The 12,843-nt window shown below is 49.9% G+C and overlaps 1 protein-coding gene and 1 non-coding gene across 5 annotated transcripts in view; both read right to left on the reverse strand.

Moving 5' to 3' along the window:
* Positions 1–477: 477 nt before the first annotated feature.
* Positions 478–12,843, reverse strand: part of SH3GL3 (SH3 domain containing GRB2 like 3, endophilin A3) — a 73,940-nt gene continuing 61,574 nt past the window's right edge. For 3 of the 4 annotated variants that reach the window (XM_066238358.1, XM_066238357.1, XM_066238361.1), the window contains one exon: positions 478–1,114. In XM_066238358.1, coding sequence (XP_066094455.1) covers positions 909–1,114 — 206 coding nt within the window. In that variant the 3' untranslated portion in view covers positions 478–908. Of the gene's footprint in view, positions 1,115–8,596; positions 8,698–12,843 lie in introns of those variants that run through there. The other variant, XM_066238359.1, reaches the window with a different exon arrangement.
* TRNAI-GAU (transfer RNA isoleucine (anticodon GAU)) lies at positions 5,553–5,628 on the reverse strand. The gene has a single exon. It is a non-coding gene; the product is annotated as a tRNA-Ile (tRNA).

A 12,843-nucleotide genomic window follows, 5' to 3' on the forward strand; every position in this document is an offset into this window, starting at 1 on the left:
CCTGTGGTGACCCCTGCTCAGCCATGGGGCACAGAGGTTTGCAGCTGGAAGACTGAGCTTAAATATCAACCTACCAGCCCTGGCCAGTTAGCTCAGTTGGTTAAGAGCATTGTCCCAAAACAACAAGATTGCAGGTTCAATCCCTGGTCAGGGCACACACGTGAAGCAACCGATGAGTACACAACTGAGTGGAACAACAAATGAATGCTTCCCTTCCCCTGCCCTCTCTTCCCCTTCCTTTCTCTTGTCTCTCTGAAACAATAAATCAAAAGAAATTAAGCCCTGTCTGGACAGCTCAGTTGATTGGAGCGTCATCCTGGAGCACGGAGGTTGTCAGTTCAATTCCCCAGTCAGGGCACATACAGGAGCAGCTCAGTGTTTCTGTCTCTCTCTCTCTCTCTCTCTCCCTGCCTCTTTCTCAAAAAAAAAAAAAAAAAATCAACCTACCATTTAAAAATAACCAAAGACATTTGCCAACACCGTGTCATATTTATTGGTCTATTCACAGATCCGCTAAAACACGACGAAAGGGAAAGACCGGATGCCATCAGTCATGGCAAGAAACAGAATATTTAGCGTGCCTTCATTTTGAATTTTGCGTTTGGCATTCACTGACATAACTGCAGTGGGTGCGATTTATTTTTCGCAACCAGAAGCACATCCATTTATTTGAACAATGACTTTGAGGGCAATAAGCGAAAAAAAACAGAAAACAGTATTTTCATGTAGCTACAGCAAGAAAATCGTTTATACAAATCAATTGGATATAAAATACATTATAAAGGGAACACACATACAAAAGTCGTTGAGTCGGCCAGAGGAGCAAGGATGTCACAGAACACCGTGCGGAGAGGACACTGCTGCGAATTCACTTGCTGTGGAGGCGTGTCCCGGGTTTGCGTTACAGTTTACTGAGGTAAAGGCACAATCACATCAACATAGTTAATGGGGAAGAACCCGGACTCCCCACGCAGCATTCCCTCATACCAGTTCTCATCTATCTGATTGGTTAGTGTGATGATGTCTCCTTCTTTAAATCCTAATTCTCCTTGGTTTTCTGGCTCAAAGTCATACAGGCCGCGGCAGCAGGGCTGGTCCAGGGCGGTGTTAGAACCTGTCCACATCACACGGAGACAAAAAGGCAGAGTTAACATGACAGGTTAGCCACGAAGAGCAGCAACGATGGAGCCTTGGCTGGACCATGGACAGCAGTGCCCTGCAGGCTGTCTCCCAACGAGGCGGAGTCAGCCCGGCTCCCTGGGGCTGGTTTATGGTCTCTGCCCTCCTCAGCCGTCCCAGCTGTCCCTCGCTGACCTCCGAGGCCCCGGCTTTTCTCACCAGCCAGATGATTCCAGCCCTGCCCACCTCCTCGAGGCCCCGCCTGAAGGCCACAGGACGGACACAATACCCAACCCCTGCCCTTAGGGAGCTCCCAGATGCTCGGTACAGACTGGACACCACAGGAAAAATACTGAGAAGACAAGGATGAGGGGGAATCAGTCGCTCAGATGGAAAGGGAGTAGGAAAGGCTGGGTGGTTGGGGACATCTCCCCCAAGCTGGGGACCAAGAGCTGGAATACTCACAGACCAACCTGACCTCTTAGGGTTACTGTACTAACCCAGAAGTTCTACAGATAGCGTTTTTAAATAATTAAGTTTTTAATTTCCAAACTAAAACATGGTAATTGTAAAAAAAGAAAAGAAAAAGAAAAGATCAAAGACATGCAAAATTAAGAAAAGTCTGGGCCCTGGCCTGTTGGCTCAGCGGTAGAGCGTCGGCCTGGCGTGCGGGGGACCCGGGTGCAATTCCCGGCCAGGGCACATAGGAGAAGCGCCCATTTGCTTCTCCACCCCCACCCCCTCCTTCCTCTCTGTCTCTCTCTTCCCCTCCCGCAGCCAAGGCTCCATTGGAGCAAAGATGGCCCAGGCGCTGGGGATGGCTCCTTGGCCTCTGCCCCAGGCGCTGGAGTGGCTCTGGTTGCGGCAGAGCGACACCCCAGAGGGGCAGAGCATCGCCCCCTGGTGGGCAGAGCGTTGCCCCTGGTGGGCGTGCCGGGTGGATCCCGGTCGGGCACATGCGGGAGTCTGTCTGACTGTCTCTCCCCGTTTCCGGCTTCAGAAAAATACAAAAAAAAAAAAAAAAGGAAAAAAAAAGAAAAGTCCGCTAGAACCACTAACCCAGAGATAAACATTACTAAACTCACATTTTGGCATAGATGCTTCCAAATATCTTTATGAAAATACATACAGTTGTCTCCATAAAAGAATCTTCCTGTATGCATTATAGTAAACGTCTTTGCAGATGACTTTTAGTTCCTGACCAGTTGTCAACTATATTACAGTATCATGATTTCTTTATCAATATATTATTGGATATTTGAGGACCTTCCTTCCTTCCCTTCTTTTTCTCTCTTCCTTCCTTCCTCTCTTTTTCTCTCTTCCTTTCTTCATTCCTTCCTATTTTTTCTTGTTTTCTCTTGCTTTCATAGATAACAGTGAAAAGTACCCTAATATACATGTATTTACAAATGTGTACAATTCCAGAGGATGAACTCTTAGAAGAGACTGCTATTCCTAGACCGTGAACTTTTCCAAGACTTTCAACATTTCCTATCAACTTATTTTCCATCATTCTTTATATGAAAAGTTTTAGGAGCCCCTATTATCCTGTAGTTGCTAAGCTTTTATCTGTCATGTTTGATACAAGCATGATTACCAGCTTATCATCGGGTTTTTCCATTTTGTTTCTGGGAAGGGGGTTCTGTTTTCTTGGCACATACAGAAATTTTCAACAGCACAGCCAGTCAAATTGGTCAAACGTTTCATTCACGGCTCCTCTTCCACATTTATATCTAATGTTCAACTAAATTTATCCCAGTTTTTAAATTTAATTTTTCACATGACATATTTTCTTTTAATCCATGTGGAATTTGGCAAATAAAGGCATTGTTTATTTCAATGTTTCAGCAGTTATGGCTACACATTTTATTAACTGACCCATACTTTCTCCACTGATTTCAAATACTTTCATCTTTTTATATATATAATTATCATGAACACTTGGACCTATTTTAAGATTTTTCTGGCCTTGGCCGGTTGGCTCAGTGGTAGGGTGTTGGCCTAGTGTACGGATGTCTGGGTTCGATTCTTAGTCAGGGCACACAGGAGAAGACCCATCTGCTTCCCCTCCATCTCTTCCCCCTTCCCTCTCGCTCTCTTCTCTTCCTGAAGCCATGGCTCAATTGGAGCGGGTTGCCCCCCCACTCCAGCACGGAGGATGGCTCCATGGCTTCTGCCTCAGGCACTAATATGACTCAGTTGCTGAGCAACAGAGCAATGAAGAACACCCCAGATGGGCAGAGCATCGCCCCCTAGTGGGCTTGCCGGGTGGATCCTGGTCGAGGCGCATGTGGGAATCTGTCTCTCTGCCTCCTCTCCTCTCCTCTCATTGAAGTAAAAAATAAAATAAAATAAATTTTGAAAAAGATTTTTCGGTTTTGTTTCACTGCTCCATTTTGGTCACTACCATATCGTTTAAAATACTGTCACTTGAAAATAAATGTTAACAACTAGTAAAGCAAGTTCTTCCTCGTTATGCTTCTATTTCAGAATTGCCTATTTTCACAAAATCATTCAACCAGGTAAGCTTCAGTAGCAATGCATCAAGTTTCCCCCACAAAAATATCTCATTTCAATTTTCAACTGCAGCATATTTTCTGAGTAATCATAAGATTAAATTTATAAGATTCTTCAAAACTGAGTGACTGCTGCATGCCTTAAAGAAACCACAGCTATTCGTGTGTTCTACACTTTTATCCTATGGCTAGACTGCGCCGGTTCACATTTAAGAGTTTTGCATCTGTATTTAAGAATGAAATTACTTCCTTTTTATATTCTGGTCAGGCATTGGTACCAGAGCATGTTAACTTTATATAATAAAATAAACTCTTCAATTTCCTAAAATAGTCAAACTTAAAGATTTGAGGGGGAAATGGCCCCAAATTATCTAGGCCTATGGATTTCTGAATGTGGAATATTTCCTAGGACAGGTTATGATAGTGACTGAGTGTCCCCCTGCTCCAGTTTGCTACAGCCCCCAACGGGGACACATGCCTTGGGGATTCCCATGGTTCCAATGACAGACCCATCTGGGGAGCAGTGGCTTGAGCACAAATGTCAGTCCTTCCATAAGGGTCTCTGGAGGCCTTTCACGAACCCACCTCTCTCTGAGAAAGAGCCAGAACAAGACCCCAGGGCTCCAGGCCCAGCCTGTGACCTGCCCTCCTGATGTCACCTCCTACATGACCTACGGCACTGCAGAGGGTTGCCAAAACACCACCACACTGACGGCAGGCCCTCTCCTCCCACTCTGCAGGCCACCTGCCGTGACTACAGTAAATCCGACACGGCAGGCGTGCACGAACCCAGGCCACCACCTCCGTGGACACCTGCGTGCACTCCCTGCATACGCACACCGAACATCACTCACATCTCACGTCATTTATTCCAAGCAAGGGACCGTGGCCACACTGCCCACTTGGCTTTTCTAAGAGCTGAAGAGTGACCAGCTCTCCTGTCATACTCCATCAGCAAATGAACCCGAAACGTGCCATCTCCCCTGAGAACGCCGATTGCGAACGCCTGGGGCAGGTGAGGCCAGAGGGCAGGCCCTCCAGCCGTGTCTGTGCAGCCCAGGCCTGGGCCCGGGTCTTACCAGTGTGGGCGTTGGGGGGATCCACACCTCCCAGAGTTCAGGCTACATCTTGGATCACATACCCAGCAGGACGACATTCTGAAATCTCACAATGCATCTGTCACCCAGGGTCCCTTTGGCTGTCTGGGGCCGCAAGCTCAGGACTGGTGGCCTCCCTTACTTTAGGGAGAGGGAGGAACCAGCACACGAACAAAGCGGTCCGTGTTTAGCTTTTCGGTGCCAGAATAAACCATCTCAGCTGTGAAGTGTCATGAAAGTCAAAGCTTTCTGGCTTTTCTAGCCAGATTGGCTTTGACGGAATTTGACAGAGAGACACTCACTAAGACTCCTGGGTTCCAGGAACCAGAGCAGGAAGAGCTCGGAGCACAGGGACTCAATTACCAGTGGTGGAGAGGGAAGAGCTGTCCCTGCCACTGGTAAGGGACAAGAGCCCCTCATGCCGCGGTGGCCTGTAACTCCCTGGCAACAGCTTGGGGTAGAGAAGTGGGGAGGACAGACCTTTGAGGAAAAACCAACATCCCGACAAGGAATTTTTTTTTTTTTTTCTGAAGCTGAAAACGGGGAGAGACAGTCAGACAGACTCCTGCATGCTGGGATCCACCCAGCACGCCCACCAGGGGGCGACGCTCTGCCCACCAGGGGGCGATGCTCTGCCCCTCCGGGGCGTCGCTCTGTTGCGACCAGAGCCACTCTAGCGCCTGGGGGAGAGGCCAAGGAGCCATCCCCAGTGCCCGGGCCATCTTTGCTCCAATGGAGCCTTGGCTGCGGGAGGGGAAGAGAGAGACAGAGAGGAAGGAGAGGGGGAGGAGTGGAGAAGCAGATGGGCGCCTCTCCTGTGTGCCCCGGCTGGGAATCGAACCCAGGACCTCCGCACATCAGGCCGACGCTCTACCACTGGGCCAACCGGCCAGGGCCCCCGACAAGGAATTTCAATTGAACTGACCAAGTTTAAATTCTGAATTGACAAAGTAATAAATGGATAAACTACGCTTTCTATTGGAAGAGGCTCAGTTACCTTGAAATAGTAAAGACTGCATTTTTTTCCACCATTAGAAGAAATGGAAAAAAGATTAATTTTTTTTGAGGGGGGGCCAACTGCAGAAATGGAAAAAAGCTTAAGCTGTTTCCGCTGTGGGTCAAAATGGAGCCTCCAAAGTAAGTTCAGTTAAAGAGGAATAAAGGAATAAAGTGTCTGTCCACCTGAGTGGCAGTGTGAATTTTCCCTCCAACAAACGATAAATCACTGTCACCAGGGTTGGAACCCAAAAGCCCAAGCAGAACCACCTACATTCCTCTGTGGGGTCTTTGAAACTGGGCCAGATACACACATACATGAGTAAGGTGCCGAGACTGTCCTATAAGAAAAGACAGGTCCTTGCCCTGGCTGGCTGGCTCAGTGGTCAAGTGTCCACCTGGTGTGTGGATCTCCTGGGTTCAATTCCCAGTCGGGGCACACAAGAGAAGGGATCATCTGCTTCTCCCACACCTCTCCCTCCCTTCACCCTCTTCCCTTCCCGCAGCCATGGCTAGATTGGTTCAAGTGAGTTGGCCCAGGGTGATAAGGATGGCTGGTGAAGCCTCAGCCTCAGGAGCTAAAAATAGCTCAGTTGCCAAGCAACAGATGGCCCCAGATGGGCAGAGCATCGCCCCTAGAGGGCTTACTGGGTGGATCCCGGTTGGGGTGCATGTGGGAGTCTGACTCTTTGTCTTCCTTTCTCTCACTTAAAAAAAAAAAAGGAAAAAAGAAAAGATGGGTTCTGAACCCCTTGGCCTCACACTCTCATGTGGGCAGTAGTTGGCACCTAAAATCTCTGCAAGGTGGTGCCCATAAAGCCGACCCTCTGATGTGGACATGAGTGCTTCCATACAACATGCGGCCGCAATCCCACCCCACGCTGGCTGGCGGAGAGACTGCGTCCTGGCCTGGCCACAGAGCTGGGCTCATTTCCTCCTGCTCCTGAGATCTGGCAAGCGTATCATGGGAGCAGAGGTGTGGAGAGCATTCTCCTCCTTGGGACCACGTTGAAACAAAGACAACTATAACACAGAAAAGGGAATGTCTCTGTTAAATATTTAGTACTGGCCCTGGCCGGTTGGCTCAGCGGTAGAGCGTCGGCCTGGCGTGCGGGGGACCCGGGTTCGATTCCCGGCCAGGGCACATAGGAGAAGCGCCCATTTGCTTCTCCACCTCCCCCCTCTCCTTCCTCTCTGTCTCTCTCTTCCCCTCCCGCAGCCGAGGCTCCATTGGAGCAAGGATGGCCCGGGTGCTGGGGATGGCTCCTTGGCCTCTGCCCCAGGCGCTAGAGTGGCTCTGGTTGCGGCAGAGCGACGCCCCGGAGGGGCAGAGCATCGCCCCCTGGTGGGCAGAGCGTCGCCCCTGGTGGGCGTGCCGGGTGGATCCCGGTCGGGCGCATGCGGGAGTCTGTCTGACTGTCTCTCCTCGTTTCCAGCTTCAGAAAAAAAAAAAAAAAAAAAATTTAGTACTAAAGCACTGGTCCACACCATTGGGAAGAGAGAAACGAGGGGAGACCTAACACAAGAGGTGTAAGCGCTGTCAGCTATACAAATAAGGAAACCACGTTCTCCCCAAAAATAAATGTCCCTGTCCTCTTAGCAACAATATGGATCAGTTTCTTCTAACAATATTGGGTCCCCTGCTATTTTAACAGCAGGAAATTTCTTTTGAGTGCCCTTCCCCCACCCCACCTCTTTGTCCCCAAGTCCCTGATGCGAAGGGCCACTTGCTCACACAGACATGTTGGCCCGGTCTCTGCTGGTGGGGGCGGCCCGCCAGTCGGCGGCCCCAGTCCGTTGTGGGCACGCAGTAACAGCCTCCGTGTGCAGGCTGTGCCACCTGCCCAGATAATGTTCTTAGGGCCCCCGAGATAGAAACAAATTTAGTTACCAGGAAGCCCTCTGACAGGTGCCACCACTATGCCGATTTGATGGCGGGAGACTGATAACATGCAGAAGGTCACAGCCATGAAGCCGCAGGCACCTCCGTCCCCAGGCAGAGCCTGTGCCCTCGACCACTATGTCATAGACCCACCCCAACACTCCCCCCATGCTTGTGAGTTTGTCCCAGCCCAGGGGGTGGTCAGTCAGTCAGTGGGGCTGGGAAGAAGCCCGTGGGTCCCGGGCCTTGGAGAGTTTGACAGCTTTCTCCACCTCCACCTCCCAGGGCCCAGGAAGGTCCGCCCAGGCCCCGCCTCCCCACTCCCGGGGCCCTGGATGGGGGATGCGTGTCAGGCAAGCACTTTCACAGTCCATCCCTCAGCCCGAGCTCCTGCTCCAACGTGAGCAGTGCCAGGCTTCACAAGACAGCGTCCACTCCATGTGGCGGATCAGACACTAGGGAGACGACACCGATGGACTGGCAGACTCCCTGCCCTGCTGCCGGCCCTGCTCATGGGTTCTCGCTCCCTTCCTCCCTCTCTCTCCGCCACAAGCCAGTATCTGGGAGTCTGTTCTCAGGGGCTGCCTTCCTAATCCTGACCTGGAGACAGAGATGGAGGTGGGGGTGGCCAGCAGGGCAGCGGGGTGCAAACTCACAGCTTTCCTGTGGCCCCTGAACTTGGGTTCTTTTCAGACCATCAGAGGAGCCCAATGCACTCTCTTCGCCTCAGCTGGCCCTGACTTTGAGGTGCTCATTACCCAGAGGCATCCCCCCTGAGGGGCAAACTAGACTCCTCGTCCCTCTTCCTCCTGGGGGAAAGGGCGTGGGGAGAGAGGTCATCTCCACAACTGATGTCAAAGGGAGTCCCTGTCAGGGTACAAGGAATGGCATCCCCAGGAAGCTACTGACCTGCGGAGGGCTCTTGGTCTTTGGGTAAGTGCCTAGGACTGCTGTGCCTTTGCGAGTTTGTTCCTGCTTTTTATAGTGTCTCTCTTGCCTCCCTTGTAGTCAGGCTGCGACCTGTCACTTTCTGCTTCCGAAGAGTCCCTCGGGACTTTCTAATCTGCTGCCTCCAGTCTGCTGTGGGCTGGGAAGTCAGATAACGGATTATGTAACACCGAGGGCTGCCGTAGCCCGGGCTCTTACTCTGAACCAAGTACTCTGTGCGTCCAGCACCTCTAATTCACGAGCTGGTTTAACCCTTAGAATAACCCTGCCTGGCTGGGGTGACCATTCTGGTTGTTTCGATGATGGAATCGAGACTCAGAGGTTATGGAGCCAGGACCGGGCCTTCCTCTGACTCCAAGGCCCCCTTTAACAGGAAGACCGACAGGTGACACCTGTCTCGGCCGGGTGGGCTCACTCTGCTCATTTCCCGGTCTGAAGTCCGGAAGTTCAGAGGTGTTTCCTTAGTATTGGGGCCAATGGGGAGCAGAGAAGGATAATGGGCAGAGTTGCTGGTCTAGTCAGGGATGGGGCTCATCCCCTTCTGGTGGAGGCTTTGGTTAGCCCACCAAGATCACCCTGAGATTTAACTGTCTGACTACAGAGTTTATCCCTTAATACGCTGAGAACTCATGATTTCTGGCCCAGACTCATTCATTCTCCAGCACTCGGGGGGAGGGAGGGAGGGGTGCCCTGGGCCAGCACCATCCTCAGCTGAGTAGGCACCATCTCTTTTGAATTAGGACAACCACAGTTGGTTCGAGTACCCTTCAACAGTTGTGGTATCTTCTTTCCAATTTAAAATCTCAAGCTGCGGTAGCAGGAATTTTCAAAGCTAGCACGACCCCTTGAGCTGACCCAGACAGAGCACTGGTGTAGAATTCTGATAAATATCCCCAAACCCATGTTGTTCAACATCTCTAAAACTGCACTTGTAGCTATTGATATGAACGTGCTGGGGAGAAACTTCCGATCCTTGAATTCTAGCTCTGGATTAGGTCGCTTCTAGGCTTTGATTTCCTTGTCCACTAGTTAATGTTAAGTATTGAACCGTAGTTAAGGCAAGCTATGGACCGAATGTTTGAATCACCCCCAAACTCGTACGCTGAAGTCCGAATCCCCAACATGGTGGTATTTGGAGCTGGGGCCTTTAGGACGTGATTAGGCCATTAGGGTGGAGCCCTCTTGAGTGAGACAGTGACCCCATGTGAGGACACAGCAGAAGGCTGCCATCTGCAAACCAGGAAGTGGGCCCTCACCAAACACGGAATCTACTGACACCTTGATCTTGCATGTCCCAGCCTCCAGAATTGTGAGAAACAACTGTTAGCTGTTCAAGCCTCTCTTGGTCTGTGGTATTCTGTGACTCCAGCGCAAGCTGATTGAAACAGTTAAGTACGAAACTCCTAAATTAAGTCTAGTGACAGTCTACGAATTGTCTTTCTAGAGATAAGACCCCTCTCTATACACAGATGTGGTTTAATTAAAAATCACCTGCCAATGGAACTCAAGCTTCATCATGATAATCTATCAGAATAAGCTCATGACTTGTTTTTTTGTTTTGTTTTGTTTTGTTTTGTTTTACAGAGGCAGAGATAGACAGGGACAGACAGGAACGGAGAGAGATGAGAAGCATCAATCATCAGTTTCTCGTTGCGCGTTGCGACTTCTTAGTTGTTCATTGATTGCTTTCTCACATGTGCCTTGACCACGGGCCTTCAGCAGACCGAGTAACCCCCTGCTGGAGCCAGCGACTTTGGGTCCAAGCTGGTGAGCTCTTTGCTCAAGCCAGATGAGCCCGCGCTCAAGCTGGCGACCTCGGGGTCTCGAACCTGGGTCCTTCCGCATCCCAGTCCGACGCTCTATCCACTGCGCCACTACCTGGTCAGGCTCGTGACTTGTTTTAACCTTATATTAATCCTCCACGGCTTACACAGGTTTAACTAGTAATGTCCACGCCCTCCACTTTACCAAGCCTTGGCTTCTACACAGCAAGACCTTGACACTGTCAATAGGTTCTGTGACTTTAGGCAAAATGACATAAAAGAAGACCAGTGTTATCCTAGGCTAACTGCTGTAAACAACAGTGAAGTTTCCATGGCATCCCATCAACACTGTCATGGAATGATGTTAAACAAAACAATGGTATTCGTGAAACTTCTGTACTGAGTTGACTCCTGCAGGTATAGTAGAAGCCAGGTCCATTTATTTATCAAAGCCTCCTGGGAGCTGATCCATCTACCACAGCCAGGCGCAAGGCCTGCAGGCCACCTCTGCCTCTCTGGGCGAAGGGAAACAGGAAGACAGAGGACGGCCTTGGCCCGCGGTGGCGTCCCGGCCACGGGCACAGGGCTCAGCTGCAGGCAGTGTTCCATGTGGCCAGCTCTTTGCTGTGTATCATGTGTGCCAGTTGCCAATACTTAAAAATCAGGAGATTTCACCTAACTGTATGGTTTCTGGCTTCGCTTGAAAAATCAGAAAGGCTGGCTGTCCTGGGCCCACCTTCTCAGGCAGCAAGCAGCGGCAATGGACTTGGGCCTCCCCGTGGACAAGTGTTCTATGGTGGGCTGCAGACCCATCTCTCCCTGGGGCGCTCCTGACTTAGAGGTCTGGTGCCAGCATTTGTCACTGGCCTTCCTCTGTTTCCTGACACTTTCCTATGTCTCTCATTCCCAAAACTGGAGCCTGAGGCCACATGCGCTAGACAAAACCAGGGGTGTCATTCATGCAAACACAGAGTCCTCTGGGCACAGCTGCCCTGGTTGCGAGCTCTGGAAACAACTGACTTCTATACTATTTTTTAGACATAAGTACTTATATACTGATACTTAATTTACTATATTTAGATGAAGGTGTTTTAAAGTCGAGTTTATAAGCCCAAACATATCATTCTCGGATGTATATTAAGATTTTTAAATAAGCAGCATTCGAGATAATATATAATCATATCACCACGTCATCCAAGTGGTGTTAGAAGTCCCACAGTAAATCAGAAGTTACATCACATAGGCTTTTGTGAGCTCATCTGACAGGCTGGGAGAAGCGCAGGAAACTATGCCCTGCAGTGAGAGAACCCGTCACCTAAAATTTCCTTTGGATTGAAAACTAAAGCCCTGGCCGGTTGGCTCAGTGTATCAACCCTGCATGTGAAAGTCCCAGGTTCGATTCCTAGTCAGGGTACACAGGAGAAGCGACCATCTGCTTCTCCCTTCCTCCTCCTCTCTCTCACTCACTCTCTCTCTCTCTCCCTCCTACAGCCATGGCTCGCTGATTCAAGCGCATTCGTCCAGGGCACTGAGGATGGCATTGTGGAGCCTCCACCTCAGGTGCTAAAAATAGCTTGGTTGCGAGCATGGCCCCAGATGGGCAGTGCATCAGCCCCAGACAGGGGCCGCCGGGTGGATCCTGGTAGGAGCATATATAGGAGTTTGTCTCTTTATTTTCCCTCCTCTCACTTAAATAAAAAAAACTTTTTTTAAAAGAAAGGAAAAAGAAAAAGAAAACTAAGGTAAGGCCTCTTCCCCTCTCCTACATCAATGGCCACAAATAAACAATAATAATCAGAGCTCACATATTAATTTTATAAATATTTTTAAAAATCTAGACATTAGAAAATGCCCAACCTGCACACTTTTCCAATATCTAAGAATGCTACGTACTTATAAAAGATAAATATTGCAGCCACAGAAAGTAGAACTGGAAAAGAACCCTAGAATGTATTAAATCTAATCAGTTCACTTAGGGACAAGTTCAAATCAGTCCAGAAATGTTAAGAAACTCACCCAAAGTCACACAGCTAATAAGTGCCAGAATGTGAACATGAACTACATCGCCAGGCTCCTGCTTCCTTGTTTATTTCTCTGTTGTCAATAACTCTGACTCTGAACCAGAACTGATCATAGCGGGGGGGGGGGGGGGGGGGGGGGCATGGGGGTATAAGCAAGGAAAAAAAAAAAAGAGAAAAAAATATTAAAAGGAGTAGGAAAGAAAGAAGAGAAACAACTCTGGCCCTGGCCAGTTGGCTTAGTGGTAGAGCATCAACCTAGCATGTGGATGTCCTGGATGCAAGTCCCAATCAGGGCACACAGAAGCAGTGACCATCTGCTTCTCCATCCATCCCTCCCTTCCCCCCTGAAGCCATGGCTCAATTGGAGCGAGTTGGCCCCAGGCACTAAGGATGGCTCCAAGGCCTCTACAACAGGCACTAAGAAGAGCTTGGTTGCTGAGCAATGGAGGAACACCCCAGATGGGCAGGGCATCACCCCCTAGTGGTCTTACCGGGTGGATC

The sequence above is a fragment of the Saccopteryx bilineata genome, chromosome 7 (assembly GCF_036850765.1).
Source record: "Saccopteryx bilineata isolate mSacBil1 chromosome 7, mSacBil1_pri_phased_curated, whole genome shotgun sequence".
NCBI classification, from domain to species: Eukaryota; Metazoa; Chordata; class Mammalia; order Chiroptera; family Emballonuridae; genus Saccopteryx; species Saccopteryx bilineata.